The sequence below is a fragment of the Phyllopteryx taeniolatus genome, chromosome 13 (assembly GCF_024500385.1).
Source record: "Phyllopteryx taeniolatus isolate TA_2022b chromosome 13, UOR_Ptae_1.2, whole genome shotgun sequence".
Lineage (NCBI taxonomy): Eukaryota > Metazoa > Chordata > Actinopteri > Syngnathiformes > Syngnathidae > Phyllopteryx > Phyllopteryx taeniolatus.
The window spans coordinates 8,189,828-8,209,806 of NC_084514.1; the positions used below are offsets into that span (position 1 = coordinate 8,189,828).

Consider the following 19,979-nt stretch of genomic DNA (forward strand, 5'->3'; position numbering starts at 1 on the left):
AAACAAAATGATACATGTCGTATGTAATTATTGAAAAAAAATAACTAAGCTCCAGCTACATTTAAATAAAAATAGCTAAAATATTTATGTCATATATAATCAATAATACAATTAAACATTGTATAAATAATAATAAAATGAAGTTGTATTAAAATATAATAAAAACGACAGAGCTGGAGCCAAGCAATGAAGGCTGAGTGATTTCACTTGGACTTTTTAATGTCAGTCCAAAGAGCGCACACACACTTTTGTTGCTGCTTCTTTGTCGATTTCAGCTTGGAAGTGAAAGCTGATGAATCAGAAAAAAAAAAAAAAAAAAAGCGATGAGTGGAATAAAGGACTGCATACCTAAAATGACAAAAAAAAAAAAAAAAAAAAAGGAGTTAGCCCAGTGTAGTTCTCAGCGACTCAGCTCATGTGTTCACAAAAAAAGGAGCGGTGGAAAACTATTATGCTGTTTTGCAATTTGCACTGACATTGCACAATGCACAAAACGTGTTGTTGCATTACTGTACCTTCTCATTTCCTGCCCACGCGTGCACCCGCGTCTCACATTTGTGTGTGTGTGCGCGCACGCAGGCGAGCAAGCAGGTGCAAGATGGAGGTTGCGGTGAAGTGGAAAGTTGTGCTCCTGGAGATGTGCGAGCACAGTGACCACATCCGCTCACCTTCTGTGACAACAAAACCCCGTCGACGTTTCAAATGTGCTCCCGTTGGTTTGAATTCAGCACTTGTATCAATACGTTGCATACTATTTTTATTTGCAAGTCATTTTCATTTTGATGAGTTATTCATGCAGAGTGAAAAATCCAAATTAATTAAAGATAGTTTCAAATATATAAAATGGTATACGTGTACTGTATAATTAAAATTGATGTTAAAAATGAATATAACGTTAAAAAAGTGTTTAGAGAAAAGCTAAATTCTGCCAAATTCAAATTTTATAAATTAATTCGAAATCGAAAATGAAATAGTGATAGTATTCATATATTTAAAAGACTTTATGGTGTATATGAGTCATACTAAAATGAACTAACATCAAATTAAGTAAACTGGAATGAAATTATTAATATAAACAGTTTTTTTAAGTGCAAGGGAGGACAGAGAAACACAATTCTCACACAAAAACATGCTCTGAAATTAAAAGATTATTTTTTTTTACTGCATATTAAGTGCTTTATGCAGTATATATTAAGAGTAAAAGGTCAATTTAAATACAAAGGATATGTTTGAGAGGGAGCAGCAAGCTGCAAAACTTCAAGTAGCCATATGTTTAATGAGTAAAAATAAATATACAATTTAATAACTTCAAAAAGATTATTTACAAAAATATAAAATGCATTATCAGGTAGGGAATTTACAGTAAAATTTAAGTTAAATGGGCAGAAGCAACAAAATGCTCATAACGTTTTTCAAACCATGCATAAAAATGAAAAGAAAATTCAGTTAATTAGGGATTTTCAAATAATTCATGTAAAATGCTTCACATAGTATATAATTAATGGGAAATTTTCAGTTAAATAAAAATATAGGTCTTTGACTTTCCAAAGGGATCCAATTAAATAAAATGCTCATAACTTTTTTTAAACTACAAATTCAAATCGATATTAAGGAAATATATGTTTTTAAATGCTGCCTAATTTATAGTAAAAATGTAAAAATATATGAATATGTTTGACATGGAGCAGAGATGTAAAACTTTTTATACCGAAAAATTCCTAAAAAAATAAAATCCATTTTTAAAATGTAAGTAAAAATGGAAGATTTTGATCAATGAAAAATGTGTATAATATACTATAGCATTTAGGCTATACTTTACAGTAATGATCAAGTTACATATAGGAATATACTTAGAGAGACGCATTTGTTATATTTGTAAAAAGGAAAAATAAAAGGAAAAAATAAGCACACCTTCTCTCCAGGAGTAAATAATCATTTGACTTGAACTCAAAAGCCAGACAATCACACTGTTGTTGTTGTTGTTGTTATTGAAATATACTTTTATTGAACAAAGTGAATAAATAACAACAACGAAAAAAATGAAAGCAGTAAAGACGATCTTCCTTCAGTTGTTTTTTCCAGGCGACGCCTGCAACAAACAAAAAGAAAAATTCAGCGATCGCGTGTAAGTCAATTTTACTTATTAAACGAAAAGACTTTTGCATTTTTGGCTGTTCCGAACCATAATTAAACGGAACGTACGTGTTTTCCTAACCATTGACCGAGACGAGTGTTGCTGCTTTCTGCAAATAACGAAGATCATCGTGCAGTGTTGCGCTCGAGGCCGCACTGACCGAAACCAAAGTCTTGCCCGATGTGTTTTTGGAAACATCAAACGCAGCTTAGTCTTCAATGAACCGTATGTCCTTGACCATTAGTGTTCAGTGAACCTAACGCACGTATTTTTGTAAATATTGATTCTAAAGTACGTTTGGGGTCATCAGTGAGCCTAACGTACATTTTCATGAGCATGAAAAGCAATTAAATCTTCAAAGAACCTGTACATGTTTTTAAACCTGACACCAAACACAATTTAATACACTTTTCATTTTTTATTTTTTTTTCAAGAGCACAACCGACCCTGAACCGCCACAGCAGGAAGGCCACGAAGGCGGCGTAGACGCAGCTCTTGGCAATGAGGACGGCGTACGACAGCTTGGCGCTCTGCGTCAACCTCAAGAAGCTCTCTGCACGGAAAAAGACGGGTGACAGCGTTGATCACTTCACCAGAGTCCCATCACCCAGACATGCACTTACCAAAACAAAAAAAAACAAAAAACAATCACCTCGGGTAAATCCACCTCCAGCTGAGTCTAAAGAGAGGACAAGATTACGATAAGGTCAAGGACACGATGGCATCGACATCATCATCATCATCATCACGGTCAAAAACAAGGACGTGTGTTCAACCAAACGAACGTACTGTACGTGCTTTTGTTTTTGTAAACATCTCAGGTCATTTACCAACATACATGTTTTTGTTAACATGAAAGACAATTTAAATGTTTTCGGAAACATTCAAGACCAAAGCGTTCCGCATCTACGGGTTTTCGAAAACATCAAAGACTTTTTTTTTCTTTTTTTTTTCAACAAACAATGTGTTTTTGGTAACATCAATGATAGTGAACAGATTCTAGTAGACCAATTGTTAACTGTTTTCGTACACTTCAAAGATGATTTAGTCCTAATATAACCTACTCTATGTGTTTTGTAAACAAAGACAATTTACAGTCTTTTATTAACCTACTCTACAGTGTTTGTGTAAACAGCAAAGGCCATTTACATGCTTAAGTGACCTTAAAACACATCCACTGCCATTGACGGCTTTAGAAGTCTATTAGGTTTATTAATGAACATTTTGTAAACATCAAAGTCATCAAACTAGTTTTCAATAAATCTCAACATGCATTTTTTTTAAACATCAAAGACAAATTACAGCCCTCAATTAACCAAGTGTATGTGTTTTAGGAAACACAGACAATTTACAGCCCTCAATAAACTAACGTACATTTTTGTTACGATGAATGATAGTTTCCAATAAAACCAGCATGTTTGTGTAAACATCAGAGATGATATACAATGTTCTATCAACTTAAGTGTTTTTTTAACGTCAAAGACAACGTCAAAGTCTTTGTGAACAACAAAGATGTTTTTGAGTCTGATGAACCGAATGTAACGTACGTGTTTTTGTAAGCATCAAAGAAAATAAACGGTCTTCAAACTTACGTATTTTTGCTAACACCAAAGGGACAATTTAGCATGTTTGAGTGTTTTGTCAACTTGAAAGACAATTCAGTCTTTGATGCACCTAATGTACGGCGTTTTCGTAAAAATCAAAAGCGGTCAAAGAACCAACCATACGTTTTTGTTAAGCTAAAAGACTTCACAGTCTTTAATGATCATAATACACATATGTGACCCAGTGCAGGTCTTTGTGACTCAGACAATTTAGAGTAATCAATAAATCTTAGCATAAGGTAAGCATCAAATAAGATTAGTTGCAGTACGATCTTCTTAATATCAAAGATGATTTTGAGTCTTTGAAGGAACTAGCATACATTCATAATTACTAAAGGCAATTTTGTCATCAACGAACCTAACATACATGTTAATTGTTCACCTCAAAGACTATTTAGAGTACATGATTTGTAACTTCTACATCAAAGATGTAGTGTTAGTGTTATAACACACAGTGTTTTTGTTGAGAGGCTTCAGTGACCCTTGTGTCCATTTTTTAACCATCAAAGACCGACATGAGTGTTTTTTTTTTGTTAACACCAAAGACTATTGAGAGTCTTAAGTTGAACATCAAGTATATTTTTGGGACACCGACACGTGCGGTTGTAAACACTAAAGACAACTTAGATTGTTGAATAAACCGAGCGGACGCATTTCTGTAAGCATCAAAGCTGATATAGCGTGAACGGCGTCATTAAGTCACCATCTTTGCCGCTGATCGACTCTGCGTAGTCGCTATAGGTCGTCCCATCGAAAAAGGTCAGGACGCAGGTGAAGTTCGTGCTCCCGTGCAACCACTCGGATGCCGGGACCCTCAGCCTGCTAGTGATGCTGTAGCCGAGCCCTCGCCGCAGGGCCTCGGAGTCCGTGGCCACGCCCTTGTCACGCTTCTGGCTGTCCACCATCCAGGCCACGCCCACGTGGTCGGGGTAGAAGTCGGTGGCCGCGCACACCAGCGTCTTCTTCTTGGCCTCTTTGTCCTTCTGATTTGTGCACTCGCCATCCGAAGGCGGGAGCAACTTTACCGTGGGCGGCGTGATTTTGACGTTTGGATCTGTTTGGAGCCGACACGAATCATCAGTATACTGTAATAATTAATATTACCATGAATGAACAGATGACATAACGATCGTTTTGGTTAATACCAAAGACAATTCTCTCTTGAAGGAGCTAGCATACGTGGTTTCGTAAGCAACAAATACAAGAATCTTCAGCAGAACGTACTTATCTTAGCGAACATCAAATATCAACACACTAACATACGGGATTCTTGTTAAGTCTTCAACGAACAACATCAATGAAGATTTAGTTTTCACTGAATGAAGACGATTCAGTCTGCAATTGAATTCACGTCTGTGTTTTGTGAACATCAAAGACGATGTAGAGTCTTTAACGAACAAACGTGTTTTTTGTTAACATCAAAAACTATAGGGTCTTCAATGAACCAAAGTGTACTCTCTCTATTAACATCAAATATTATTTACAGTCTTCAAAGAACCTTATGTACATTTTTGTAAACAGAAAATGTGATTTTGAGGCTTTTATTGTCCAAATATCTTTTTTTTAACATCAAAGCTTATTTACCCTACCCTATTTAGTTATCCTATTTCTTTTTTTTTTTTTATCTGTTGAACACAAGCATGTTTTTTTTTTTTTTTTTTTTTTAAAACAAGAAATAAACCATTTTTTTGCCACTTTTTAAATGTAAGTCAAACAGAGTCAAGACTTTTAACTTGATGAGCTATTGTGGTTTTGTCTCAAGGAAGACATTTTCTACACAATTTTGGCTCAGGGCCAAAACCTTAGAGGGAAAACCTCCACTTCAGACCCATTGAACCTACTTTAGCACTAACGTCCCCCAAATCAACACTTCTCAATTCAATTGAAATCAACAATCATTGCCATTCAATCAAACCAAAAGCTCTCAAAGGCACGAAACGAGTTAAAAAGTCGTGAGTCGCCGTTTTTCTTACCTAAAACAGTGAGTTTGGTCCCTGCGCCGAAAAAAGCTTCATCGTACGAGCACAGAGGCGCCGAGCTACCACAAAAACCTCTCGCCCGCCCAGCTGGGATGCGCGCAGCAACCAACTTTGACTGAACTGAGGCCTGAAAGCGACTGTCTGATCCACCCTTGGCTGACGCTTCAAACTTGCTTTGAGTCGGAACCCTCAAAGAACCGATAACCATCTCGGAAGTCTATGGAAATGTCCGTCAACGTGCCTTCAAAGATGATTTAGCCTTTAATAAACCTAACGTGCTTTCGTAAACATGGAGGAAAAGTCTTCAATGACCCTGACGTGTTTTTGTAAACATCAAAAATGATTTAGTGACCCAAAGTCGATGTTTTTGTAACCTGGAAGAGAATTCGGTCTTTAATGAACTCAACATTTGGCTTTTGTTCAAAATCGAAGACGATTCAGAGTCAATGACACTAATGTGGTTATTTTTTTACGTAAAGAGCAAACACGATTCAATGAACCTAAAATACTGTACAGGAACAGTTTTCAATTAAACTGACCTACTGTACGTGTTTTTGTAACTCTCAAACGTAATTTAGTGTTAAACGAACCTCACATACATTTTTTATAACCAACAGAGACAATTTAGTTTTCAATTAACCTAACATGCGTGTTTTCATATACATCAAAGATAATTTAGTCTTTGACAACCTTGATGTACGTGCTTTAAAAACATCAAATGTGATTTCGTCTTTGACGAACAAACATATTTTTTTTGTAAACTTCAAAGCATTTAGGTTTTAACGGAGCTGCCGTACATTTTAAAAACAACAACATTTGTAAAAATCTGACAATTTAGATTATTTGAAATACCTAAAAGACTTGTTTTGACATTATAGACAAGGTCGTCCTCCATGCATTATCATACGTTTTCATAAACATCAAAAGTCTTCAATGAACTAACATACGTGTTTTCGTAAACAAAGCCTATTCAACAGACTTACCGCGATTTTTTTGAACACTAACGACAATGATTTTCAGCCGTCAACACGGTCTGTCAATTAAATCCACGTTTTTCTCGACAAAACTGCAGTTAAGCCTGTTCCTGAGCCAAATCTAACCTCACCCGAGGTCGTCGCAGTGCCGTTGCAAACAACCGCTTCAAAACACCATATGCATTTTCACCCCTGCTTTTTGTTTCATTTAAAACTGTTTTTCTTGACAAACTCGGGAAGCTTTTAAATTCCCGTCTTACCTACAACTGTCAATCTTGTTCCCGCGCCAAAGAGAGCTTCAGAAGTGTCACAGTATGGCTGTCTAGTGCACAAAACAAAAAAAAAAAAAACCCGCAACAACACTACTCATTTTCGCAATTTTTGTTCCATAACATCATTTCCTCGGGAACATTTGGCATTTCTGACATTGTTTATTTCCTGTTTCTTACCTAGAACTGATAACTTTGTTCCTCCGCCAAAGAAAGCTACACTACCAGAGTCACAGTGCAGCTGTCTGGTTCGTAAAACAAGCCACGATTCTCATATGAAACTACTTTTCCTGACATTGCTTTTTTCCCATAGCTTACCTAATACTGTCAACCTCGTTCCTGCGCCAAAGAACGCCTGATAAGCAGACGTGTCACAGTGGAGCTATCTGCTGTACGAAACCACCCGTACCGATTTTCTGCCACTTTAGTTTCATATAAAACCAGTTTTTCCGGGAAATTCAGAAAGCTTTTAAATTCCTGACATTGGCTTGTTCCTGTGTCTTACCTAGAACTGTCAACCTTGTTCCTGCGCCAAAGAAAACTTCCAAAGCCGTATAAGTTACACAGTGAAGCTGTCAAGTATGTGAAACAACTACCATTATAGTTTCATATCAAATCTTTTTTTCTGGGGAATTCAGAAAGCTTTCAAATTCCTGACATTGGCTTGTTCCTGTGTCTTACCTAGAACTGTCAACCTTGTTCCTGCGCCAAAGAAAGCCTGAGAACCATAAGTGTCACAGTGCAGCTGTCTGGTACGTGAAACAACCCGCAACAACTCATCTTCCGCTACTATAGTTTTATATACAACACTTTTCCTGACATTGGATTGTTCCGGTGTCTTACCAAGAATGGTACATGTTGTTCCTGCACCAAAGAACGCTTCAGAGTAGGAATTATAGTGGAGGTAAACAGTGCGCCAAACAACGCTGTACATTTCCCCCTTCTTTGGTTTCATATAAAACCAGTTTCCCAGTATTCCTGATACTGACTTGTTCCAGTGTCTTACCTAGCACTGTAAACTTTGGTCCTGCGTTAAAGAAACCAGAACCAGAATAATCACAGCTCAACTATCTCATGCTCCAAGGAAACCCTGAACAATGCTACTCATTATGTTCCGTTTAAGTCTGACATTCTTACCAAGGACTTGTTACCTACAACGGTTAACCTTGTTCCTGCGCCCAAGAAAGTTTCAGAACCAAACAACCCTGAACAACTCTCTACTCATTTATGTTCCACATAGAAGCTGTTTGCAGGATGTTTTTCTTCTTATTATGGGCTTGTTCCGGTGTCTTACCTTGAATGGTTAACCTTGTTCCTGCACCCAAAAAAAAATCTGAACCAAAACTATAAGTCACAATGCAACTGTCTTATGGGCCAAACAAATCCTGAACAACGCTACTCATTATGTTCTGTTTAAAACCAGTTTTCAGGTTTTCTTTTTTTTTTACATGGACTTGTACCAATGTCTGAGCTAGACTAGTTCACCCTGTTCCTGCGCCAAAAAAAACAACAACAACCAGGATCTGAAGAAACACGGTGCAATGATGCTATTCATTTTGCTCCACTTGAGTTCCATATAAATTCATTTTTTTCTGACGTTACTTTGTTCTTACCCAGAACGGTTAACCATGTTCGTTCGCCGAAGGAACCAATAGCAGAACCATAAGAGCTAACGGTTGTTCCTGCGCCCAAGAAACCAAAACCCTAAGTACAGCACTGTTGTTATGTACCCGATGACTTTTGCGTCTGCTGCCATGGTAATATATTTCATAATAAAATACAGTATAATACTGGTCCAATGTTACAGCAAAGCCTTACAGTGTAAATTATAGATCTATTTAAAGAGCTGAAGTGTGAAATGACAAATTCAGACAAACATCCCCAGCCTCGGGAATATTCCTTCTTCATATTGGCCAGCAGACTTAAAGCAGGACGAGGCTTCCGTCCGCCTTTATCATGTCCGATGGCGATGGTGTTTGTGAGGGAGGTTTTTGTACAGCCCCTCTATGGGTTTATATCACCGTGGCCACCTGTATACACAGTGTGTACGTGTTGTTCAAAAACCTGCATGGTGGTTTTTCATTCCCCTGCCACCATTCCCCTCGCCCCCCTTTTCTTTCTCACCTGCCATGCATGCTCATATCTCAGCATCAAATTTGCTGCTGCTATTTGTGTGTCGCCAAGAAGAAAGAAAAAAGCGGAGGAGGAGGTGGTGAACGCACTAAATAGAAAAAACCTCAACCTCCTCATCCATTCAATAGGACCTATATTGATATGATTAGTATTTTTTAAAGATTTTTTTTCAGATTAATACAAAAATATTTTGTAATCAGAAAATATTATATAATCTTTTTTATAATATAAAACGTTTTTTATATATTTAAACCTAAAAACACCTTTAAAAAACAAAACAAAATGTATTTGCATTAAAAAAATGCACACACAAATAATTTTGAACATTTGGAGATGTGTTTTTTGTAGAACAGCAATGATATTTAAAGCATGAAAATAAATATACAATAGTTATTATATTATATCAATAACAATGTTTGGATGCAAATTTGAAAAAACAGAAAGTCACGTTTTTTTTATCTGAAAAAAAAATAATAATAATTGTATTTATGAATAAACATAGTTTTTAAAAACATTTTAAAGACTTGTTTTAGTTTTATCCAAACCGCATTTCATTTTTTTCACCACAATTAATTTTTTTGTTGTTGTTTGAAAAAGAAAAAAATAAAAATATTAATTTCACTGATAAAATGTAGTATAACCTAAACATATGGCACATTCTATACAGATTATTTTTTTTAAAAATAAAATCTGTCAAAACAATGAATTATATAAAGTGTTTTTTATATTTTTTTGTATTTTATTGTTGAAGTTGTTGGGATCGGCACAAGGTTTCTTGAGTACTGGAATAACTGCAGCTGTTATGGTTTTGTAGTGATGTTGAGAAAAGTGTCGTGGTTGGCGAGCATGTGCGTGAAACTCAGTATGACGTCGTCCGCTCTCCTGAAAATGTCGCGGGGGGTTTGGAAGACCCTCATGTCTTCGCTCAGCCGGACCCCTGAAAAGACACGCAATTAAGTCACCACCTCCCCCCCCCCCCCCTAAAAAAAAAAAAACCTTTATCAAATTGGCGACGAGGAGCCGTACCCGTCATCCAGACCACCAAGATAATGAGGCGATGTTGTGACTTCATGCTGAATGTTGGGGAGCGAAGAGGCTCAGTGTTGTAGGAAGTCAAGACAGGAAGTGACGCAGGAAGTGATGCGCTTCCGTTCAGTCAGCTAGCGTAAAAGCCTTCTGCCAGGTGGAACAAGTCCAAGCCTGCCGGTTTTCATAAGCGTCAATGACCATTTCACCATTAAGGAACCAAACTTGGCGGCACGGTGGGCGACTGGTTACCGTGTCTGCCTCACAGTTCTGAGGACCGGGGTTCAAATCCCGGCCCCGCCTGTGTGGAGTTTGCATGTTCTCTCTGTGCCTGCGTGGGTTTTCTCCGGGCACTCCGGTTTCCTCCCACATCCCACAAACAATGCATGGTAGGTTGATTGAAGACTCTAAACTGCCCGTAGGTGTGAATGTGTGTGCGAATGTGTATTTATATGTGCCCTGCGATTGGCACATTGGCATATTTTTGATAACACCAAAGACAATTTAGTCCCCAGTGAAGCTAACGTACAGCCCAAGACGATTTAAAGAACGTATCTTGCATGTCTGGTGCCAGATTAGCAACCACGTCGCGTTCTAATACGAGTGCTTGGAATGGTTGGATGCAGGTGCATGGTGGCATCAGGGGTGCATGTGGGCGTTATCAGAGCATCATGGGATTGGGGGTGGGGGAAGGGGTGCTAAATGTGTGATAAGGTTTATGACTTGATGATTTAGCACGACACAGCACCGTGGTCGCTAGCCACACAGTAATAAACGGCGCTGCTGTTCGGGCGCAGCTCGGGGAAAGTCATCTTGCACTTTTCGCCGGGTTTTGCGCTCCCCTCCAACTTCACGTCCTGGTCAGGCTCCATCGTGGGGTTTTCGTAGTACATGTACCCGATGAGCTGCATGCCCACGCCGCGCTGCCGGTACCACAGCAACTGGTTGTAGCTCGTTTTTTGGTGAGAACACTCAAGCGTGGCTGACTGGCCCACTGCCGCGATGATGTCGGCGGGAGTCTGCGTGACGATCAGTCCTGAAAGAAAAAAAACAAGTCACCAAATATACGCTTTTTGCAAACTTCCAAGTCAAAGAAACTAAAGACGACTTTTTTATTGAGCTGAGTCGTATGTCCGTTTTCGTATTTTCCTAAAGTGCATGATGTCGATGACGTCCGATGTTACCTGAGAGCAGAGTAACGCTGGCAGCAATGCTCAGTAATAAGAGGAACATCACGTCTTCTGGTTTCCTTGAGGTTGCTATGATCTGCGCTCGCTAGTCATCTGACAAAGAGCGGCAGCCGACGCGAGCTGATTGGCTGAAAGCCAAGGCTCGCGGCCTCCTTTTAACCCCTTCAAAGGCACTCGGAAAAATTCTGCAATGTTTAATATTCCAGTAATGTCAATCTATCTAAATATGTATACATTTCCACTTGTTGCTCATCAGAGTCCTTTTATGTTTGAGAAAAGTGGAGCAGGGAGGCAAGGCAGCAGTAAAAAATAACAGTATTCATTTTCAAAAACAAAAAAGGCAAACAAGGATCACGTAAAAATCTAAATACTAAAAAGTCCCAGAAAAATCAAGACTCAGAGTAACAAAAAAACACTAAGAAACAAAACCCTCACCACTACAGAGTACATGACAAAACTACGGATACTTAATGTGACACATGACCGCAACAATGATCCGACACACACTGAAGGGAGCGAAATAAAAACAAATTGACGAGACAACGAGGCACACCTGGACAAGACACAAGTAGCTGGAGGGAGCTGATCAAAACCAGGTCAACAAAAAACCGCAGCTCACGACAGCAGCAGATTTGAGAGATGACGGTAAAGTACAAACATTGTTTGTTGATGAGGTCCTGTTATTTCAGAAGCCGAGGAAAGTTTGAAGCCATGTTTGAACGTTGGAACAAATATTACCAGCGTTAGCCCAAACGTTAGCTCTCGCTAACTTTAGCTTCGTTTCGTTTAAACGGTGCGGCAATGGTGCTCATAAACATTCACGCACTAATACAAGCTTCACACAAGGCAAAAGCTTTTACCTTTGTTATTAAACAATGTTTTATGGTTTCTTTTTGGTTTATCTGAGAGAAATATAAATGTTTAAGCAGCAGCGCCTAGCGTCTCGGTAGGGTGCCAGCTACTTGGCCTGCGCTCTCCGGACAATAAAGTGTCAGATTCGAGGGATGAATACTACACCCAGTCAAGGACATCTCCATGTTTCAAAACATAAATGACTTTAAATTAACAGTTAATGTAACCAAAATGCAAAATCAATGTCAACGTCGCGCCTTCGTCCAAGTCCGCAATGCACGCGCAAATTACATTCAATTAAATCCTATTTCAGTTCTGTGCCAAACTGTCAATTTAGATTACAGTCACAGTGCAGCCAACAATTTGAAATTTTCAAAACTTAATTCAACATGAGACAACTTTGCTACTGTATATTTTTTCTTAGTGTTGGGAGAAGAGAAGTTGTTTGTTACCATCACCTGTGTTGATTATAAGTCAGTAGAAGTGGGATTTTGAGGTGTTTTGGGTTCATAGGTTGGAGTATATTAATAACTTAATATAAGACAGTTGTGTAAAATTTCACAAATTTCGTCACTTTGTCTCTAACCCCGCGACTAGCGAGGGTTCACTGTGGTGCGTTTGACTTTGGAAGCGACATCCAAAAGAAAGGGTGTCAGAGGCTTGCTTCTGCCGTCCTCTTATCTTTCGGGGAGGGTTTTTGTGGGGCACTGTCGGGCCCCTTCAAGGCTGTGTGTACTGGCGGCGGCGAGAAAATGGCCGCCGTCGTCAGGCCGGATGATGCGGAGGTGCGCCGCCCCCCTGCCGTCGCCGCTCACGTCGACGCGGCCCCTGAAGGGCGGCTCCACCAAAGCCTTCTCGTAGTTGACCAGCGCCAAAAGCTTCAGAGATCGGGTGCCGCCTGGCACCCGCCGGTACCATTGGATGGTGTCGTGGTTGGCGAGCGTGTGCGTGAAACTCAGTATGACGTCGTCGTCGTCCGCTCTCCTGAAAATGTCGCGAGGGGTTTGGAAGACCCTCATGTCTTCGCTCAGCCGGACCCCTGAAAAGACACGCAATTAAGTCACCACCTTCCCCCCCCCCCCAAAAAAAAACCTTTATCAAATTGGCGACGAGGAGCCGTACCCGTCATCCAGACCACCAAGATAATGAGGCGATGTTGTGGCTTCATGCTGAATGTTGGGGAGCGAAGAGGCTCAGTGTTGTAGGAAGTCAAGACAGGAAGTGACGCAGGAAGTGATGCGCTTCCGTTCAGTCAGCTAGCGTAAAAGCCTTCTGCCAGGTGGAACAAGTCCAAGCCTGCCGGTTTTCATAAGCGTCAATGACCATTTCATCATTAAGGAACCAAACTTGGCGGCACGGTGGGCGACTCACAGTTCTGAGGACCGGGGTTCAAATCCCGGCCCCGCCTGTGTGGAGTTTGCATGTTCTCTCTGTGCCTGCGTAGGTTTTCTCCAGGCACTCCGGTTTCCTCCCACATCCCACAAACAATGCATGGTAGGTTGATTGAAGACTCTAAACTGCCCGTAGGTGTGAATGTGCCCTGCGATTGGCACATTGGCATATTTTTGATAACACCAAAGACAATTTAGTCCCCAGTGAAGCTAACGTACAGCCCAAGACGATTTAAAGAACGTATCTTGCATGTCTGGTGCCAGATTAGCAACCACGTCGCGTTCTAATACGAGTACTTGGAATGGTTGGATGCAGGTGCATGGTGGCATCAGGGGTGCATGTGGGCGTTATCAGAGCATCATGGGATTGGGGGAAATGTGTGATAAGGTTTATGACTTGATGATTTAGCACGACGCAGCACCGTGGTCGCTAGCCACACAGTAATAAACGGCGCTGCTGTCTGGGCGCAGCTCGGGGACAATCATCCTGCACGTTTCGCCGATCTGGGCGCTCCCCTCCAACTTCACGTCCTGGTCAGGCTCCATCGTGGGGTTTTTGAAGTGCATGTACCCGATGAGCTGCATGCCCACGCCGCGCTGCCGGTACCACAGCAACTGGTTGTAGCTCGTTTTTTGGTGAGAACACTCAAGCGTGGCTGACTGGCCCACTGCCGCGATGATGTCGGCGGGAGTCTGCGTGACGATCAGTCCTGAAAGAAAAAAACAAGTCACCAAATATACGCTTTTTGCAAACTTCCAAGTCAAAGAAACTAAAGACGACTTTTTTATTGAGCTGAGTCTTATGTACGTTTTCGTATTTTCCTAAAGTGCATGATGTCAATGACGTCCGATGTTACCTGAGAGCAGAGTAACGCTGGCAGCAATGCTCAGTAATAAGAGGAACATCACGTCTTCTGGTTTCCTTGAGGTTGCTATGATCTGCGCTCGCTACTCATCTGACAAAGAGCGGCAGCCGACGCGAGCTGATTGGCTGAAAGCCAAGGCTCGCGGCCTCCTTTTAACCCCTTCAAAGGCACTCGGGAAAATTCTGCAATGTTTAATATTCCATCTATCTAAATATGTATACATTTCCACTTGTTGCTCATTTTATGTTTCGCAGCCACTCAGCTCCTTGCCTTTGCGCACTTCTTTCTTTTGCTCTTCATTTTAGTCACTTCCGTTCAATATCTCACAGCCAATCAGTCGTGCCGTCCCTTGTGTCCAAGCTAACATGTTTTCGTAAAACACAGTTTCGTCTTCCATTACGTAACCTAATGGCTTTTGTTAACATCGAAGGGGATTTAGAGCAGCGGTCCCCAACCTTTTCTGCACCGCAGACCGGTTTAACGTCAAGACATATTTTACAAATTTTAAAAAATGCCATATTTGACTCATATAGACTATGGCGTACAACAACTATTATTGTCGTAAATAGTGGGGGCCCTGCGCTGTGTGTAATCTTTTGTTGTTTTATCATTTGGCCTGTTCCCCTTTGAAGCTTCAAAATGATGAATTATCAAGCCCAACTGTTTCCTTTCTGAAACACTGCGGGCGTATGTATCTGCTGGACGTTCTGAAAACACGCCCCGCTCAACTGTTAATTGCCAATCAAATATCACTACTGTACATAGCAGTGCGCTATGAAAACGATGTTTCGCTTGCACGATGGAAAAGCACGTGAGGAGGATCAACTCCAAGCTTCAGTCGTTACTGTGGACGATTATGATGATAATAATAATGATAAATCAAATTCATTTAGCGCTTTTCTGAACACTCAAAAGATGCGTTACAGTAAAGACAAAATAGAAAAACAACAGCAAGAGGGGAGTGAGCGTGTAGGAGCCGGTGTCCATGCCGGAGTCAGCGGGAATGTAGACACTTTCCTAGCGGGAGCCTTAGCGGGCACAGCGAGAACAAGGCACCGCCAGGACCAAAGCCGATGTCAGGAACAGAGCCAACGCTGGAGGTGGACGTCGCCTGCGGCAGATGAACGAGAGAAAGTGAAGCTGGGTCAACCGCCGAATGGCCGATGGAAAAGAGTTGAAGGTGGACCAGCATAACCACAGAAGGGCAGAGTCGTCCACCTGAGCCATCAGGATGCGAGGCTAGCTGGGAGTCGCTCGCGAGATAGATGACGTGAAAAGTGAAAAGAAGGCCATAAAACAAATCAGGAAAACTGAAATGGTGACAAACAGTTTGATGCTAAAGCTCGACAATTCAGACCTACATTAGTTGTTCTGAGTCTTTGCACATTTGCAGCAATTATCTTGAAACATGTATATTGTTAACATCCGAGACAATTGAGTTCCCAATGAATCCGAGACAATTGAGTTCCCAATGAAGCTAACAGGTTTTTTTTTTTTGTAAACAGCCAAGATGATTTCGACTCCGAACAAACTCATCTTACATTTCTGGCGGCAGGTTAGCAACCACCAGAAGAACCTCCCAATCTAATGAGAGTGCTCGGAATGGTCGGATCCAGGTGCACGGTGGCATCGGGGGTGCGTGTGGGGGGGTTATCAGAGCATGATGGGATGCGGGTGCGTGATAAGGTTTATGACTTGAGGATTTAGCACGACACTGCACCGTGGTTACTTGCTGCGCAATAATAAACAGCGCTGCTGTTCGGACGCAGCTTGGGGAAAGTCATCTCGCACGTTTTGCCGGATTCTGCGCTCCCCTCAAACTTCACGTCCTGGTCAGGCTCCATCGTGGGGTTTTTGTAGTACATGTACCCGATGAGCTGCATGCCCATGCCGGGCTGCCGGTACCACAGCATCTGGTCAAGGCTCGGTATGCTGTGGGTACACGCAATCGTGGCCGAGCGGCCCGCTGCCTGGATGATGTCGGCGGGCGTCTGCATGACGCTCTTTCCTGAAAGAAAAAAGAAACGCACACGTTTTGTAAATTCCGAAGTCGACAAAACGAACAAACCTTAGTTTCGGTTCGTCTACGGTGAATCTTCCATAAACATCAAAAATTATTTAGCGATGACTTTAAGCATTTTTGTTACCATCGAAGGCAAAGTAGAGCCTTCAATAAACCTGAAGTGTGTGTTTTCGTAAACATGGATGAACATTTAGTCGTTGACAAATCTAACATTGACATTTTGGTCAACTTTGAAGGTGTTTTGTCTCCGATGAATCTCATTTTCCTAAACTGCAAGATGAATTCGAATTAGATTTTCGGTGAATCAAACATTTGGTGACCTTTGTCGTGGAGACGCATTTTGAGTCTTCGATGGACACAACGTATACCTTGTCGTAAACATCAAAGACAATTTAGTGTTTGACGGGGTAAGTTAAGCGTTTTCGATTGATCAAACCTACCCACTTTCAGTCCTGAAGGAAAGAATTCAAAACGTTAGCTTCGGCTCGTGTAGCCGATGACGTCCGATGTTACCTGAGAGCAGAGTAACGCTGGCAGCAAAGCTCAGCAACAAGAGGAACATCATCTTTGTCTTTCGGGTTACTTGAGGTTGTTATGATCGGCACTCGCCACTCATCAGATAAAAGAGCGGCAGCCGACGCGAGCTGATTGGCTGAGATCCCGTGGTTCGCGGCCTCCTTTAACTTGAACATTAAAAGGCCAACTACAGCCTACTGCTGTAGTTACTATTTTTAAAGATTTTAAATGAATTTGTTTCCTCTAAATGTGATATTTGTTATCATTTTTTATTTAATTTGCAACTTTTTAAATATATTTTGCATTGTTTTCCATGTAAATATGTCCTTTCTTTTATTAGAATTCTTTAGTGAATGAGATGAGATTTGTTTAACGTTTTGGATTATTGTAATGTAATGAATGTATTCTAACGATAAAATACTAATATATTAATTTATTACATTTTCTTTCAGGGATTACATGACAACTCAAAAAATCAACACTGGTAAGGGAGCCTCTGTAATACTGCAATATTTAGGTGATTTTTAGGTGATGAGTGATTTTTATGTCATTATATTTAAAATGTTAGATTTGATGATTTTTTATTTTGTGACTATTTTTATTTATATTATTTTACTATACTTAACTGCTTTTAAAAATAACAGAAGGAAATAATTGTATTCAATAATACATTTGCCATCAGGGTTTAGAATCAGTGTATTGTATAGATATTTTTAAATCTGAATGCTGAATTGTTAACATCAGTATGCGGTTTTTGGTGTCCCGGCGATGGGTGAAATCTTGTGCTTCTATTGCCTCCAAGTGAGCGCTGGGGGAAACCTTCCTTGGCCAATCAGACGGCACTGTGCCATTGTTTAAACTGTGGCCCTCTTCATTAGCGAGTCAAAATAGCCCTGGTGTGCAGTAAAACTTTTTAGGATGTTAAATAAACGTGATACAGCAGTGTAGGGGGCAAGGACAATTCGCGACATAGTGAACGTGCACCTGTGTACAACAGTCAACGGATGCCGCTTTTTGCGGCGGAGCCGACAAGGTCGCGCACTACGGTGTGCGCTTCTGTGGTGACGCAGAAGTACACCGCCCCGTTCTCGGAGGGCCGGAGGCGGGTGACGCCGAGCGACGAGTGAGCGGCGTCGCCCGTCAGCCGGTAAACGGCGGCGTCCTCCACCACGTTTTTCGGGCCGGTCCGGGCCACGAGGATGAAGCGGGCGGCCAAAGAGGCCCGCTTGTACCAGACCATTTGGAACGCGCGGAGGCTGGAGTGGTTGCAGCTCATGGAAACGTTGTCGCCCACCGCCTTGACAGCGTGGGCCGGGGTCTGATCTATTCTGGTGATGGCGGTGTCCGCGGGGACGTAAACAAATACAACCGAGTACAAGAAAACAGCACACATGACTGCCAAGTGTTAGCTGGGAGGACAAAGAAGACAGTGAAGACTAAGGGGCCCTATTTTCAGGGCCGGTGTAAGACAGCGGGTGGGTTAGGCCGGTGTTAGCAAATTTTGCGGACCAGCGCCACCGCGGCAGATCTGAGAGCGGGCAGGCGGGACCGCTGTGGATGTGTTTATAGCCAACTTCATTCGCAGCCACTCAGAGCGGCTCCTCTCATTCCCTTTAAATGGGGCGCGCTAGTAGCGGCGGCGATGAAGGAAGTTCTCGAGTTCCCAAATGACAAGACAAATGACATTATGTATCGTAAGACTTGTCTCAGATGGGGCTCCAATTGTATGATGCAGACTGATATTTGTAATTTGTAATGACACGATGTACGTATCGTAACATTTTTATGGCATGTGTGTGCGACTGTATACCTGCTCATTTAATGCATTTTCAAGATTCTTTTTCATATAAAACGTTTCACAATGTCGTGCACACGATTTTATTGACATGAGCAGAAGACATTTGTTTTTTGTTTTTAAAAGACATTTTTACTAAATGACATTTTTTTTTACTAAAACGACAATTTGTTGGACATTTTTTCGACATGATGTATGACATTTTAATAACATGGTTTAAAGAATGTCCTACCATACAACTTATTAAAATACATCAATTGACAAGCCATTTTTAATGACATGGTATATAAGACATTTAAAAAATATATGTTTCCTGTCATGTCCTCACCTTTTTAATGACATGTATAGTGAGGCAGAAGTTAAAGATGCCGTGGACGTTTGCGACTCTAAATAAAGACCTGACAAATTGTGAGACATGATTTATAATAAAATTATTATGTGAAGCAAGACATTACAAAAGTTGTAACATTAACAAAATGGTTTGTATTAAAAGATTCAGTATACAGTTATATATATTTTACATGACTACTATTTCCAATGAACAAATAAATTCCCACTATAAATCTTATACATCATGTCGTCATTACAACTTGCTTTAAAAAAAAAGGTAGTGTGCTTCAGTTTTGTTTCTATGCTCGGTGGTGACGAGGCCTTTTGTGATCACGCTCATACTCGGATCATCTTTACCTATTGAAATCCATTCTAGCCTACCCCCAAAAAACTACTGTTCATGAGAAAACGGCACTTTAATATTGTACTTTAATGACATAATAGAATTTTTAAAATGACTCAAAAACATTTTTGTCACACTCCATGAATTGAATGGCCATTGGTTACTGTATTGTGCGGCGGCCTCAGCTCCTTAATATGACATGAATATTAGTCACTCTTTGCAGAGGATGAAGAATATATGACGAAGTACTGTTACGTGTGTTGCTGCATTGTGTTTAAATATCTGTTGCTAAACACCACAGCAGATGATATTCATTTGTTAGCATTAGCATTAAGCTAGCAGACGAAAGGATAAACTATATGGGTGTTTTTGTGTACTTTGTTTAGTTTGACAATACTTCACTGGGAGTGGAAATAAACAGCTCGGTATCGCAAGGCACCACTTTAGTGGTTAATCTTTTACTGCACGTTCGCGCGGTTGCAAACCATTTTTTGAGGTAGGGTGGCCCTCAAAGGTTATCATTGTGAAGGTTGGCATCATGTGCTGTAAAAGTG

General features: G+C 40.8%; 1 protein-coding gene, 1 long non-coding RNA gene and 2 gene segments (V, D, J or C); all 4 read right to left on the reverse strand.

The window, feature by feature from the left end:
* Positions 1-2,095: 2,095 nt before the first annotated feature.
* On the reverse strand, positions 2,096-13,890 carry LOC133488216 (T cell receptor beta chain MC.7.G5-like). Its single transcript, XM_061795842.1, has 9 exons — positions 13,533-13,890; positions 13,284-13,457; positions 11,304-13,200; positions 10,858-11,155; positions 8,446-8,452; positions 5,712-5,934; positions 4,442-4,792; positions 2,787-2,813; positions 2,096-2,687 (listed from the first exon to the last, which is right to left on the reverse strand). Exons 3-9 carry the CDS (start codon positions 11,350-11,352, stop codon positions 2,482-2,484), a joined length of 1,161 nt encoding a protein of 386 aa, XP_061651826.1. The 5' UTR covers positions 11,353-13,200; positions 13,284-13,457; positions 13,533-13,890; the 3' UTR covers positions 2,096-2,481.
* Positions 9,663-10,824, reverse strand: LOC133488308 (uncharacterized). Its single transcript, XR_009791612.1, has 3 exons — positions 10,372-10,824; positions 10,120-10,293; positions 9,663-10,030 (listed from the first exon to the last, which is right to left on the reverse strand). It is a non-coding gene; the product is annotated as an uncharacterized LOC133488308 (long non-coding RNA).
* Positions 13,891-13,957: 67 nt separating the features above from the next.
* LOC133488217 (Ig kappa chain V region 3381-like) lies at positions 13,958-14,458 on the reverse strand. The segment is given in 2 exon segments: positions 13,958-14,262; positions 14,410-14,458. Coding segments are annotated over 2 exon segments (354 nt in total).
* On the reverse strand, positions 14,222-17,065 carry LOC133488306 (Ig kappa chain V region 3381-like). The segment is given in 3 exon segments: positions 14,222-15,529; positions 15,960-16,426; positions 16,955-17,065. Coding segments are annotated over 2 exon segments (357 nt in total).
* Positions 17,066-19,979: the final 2,914 nt, after the last annotated feature.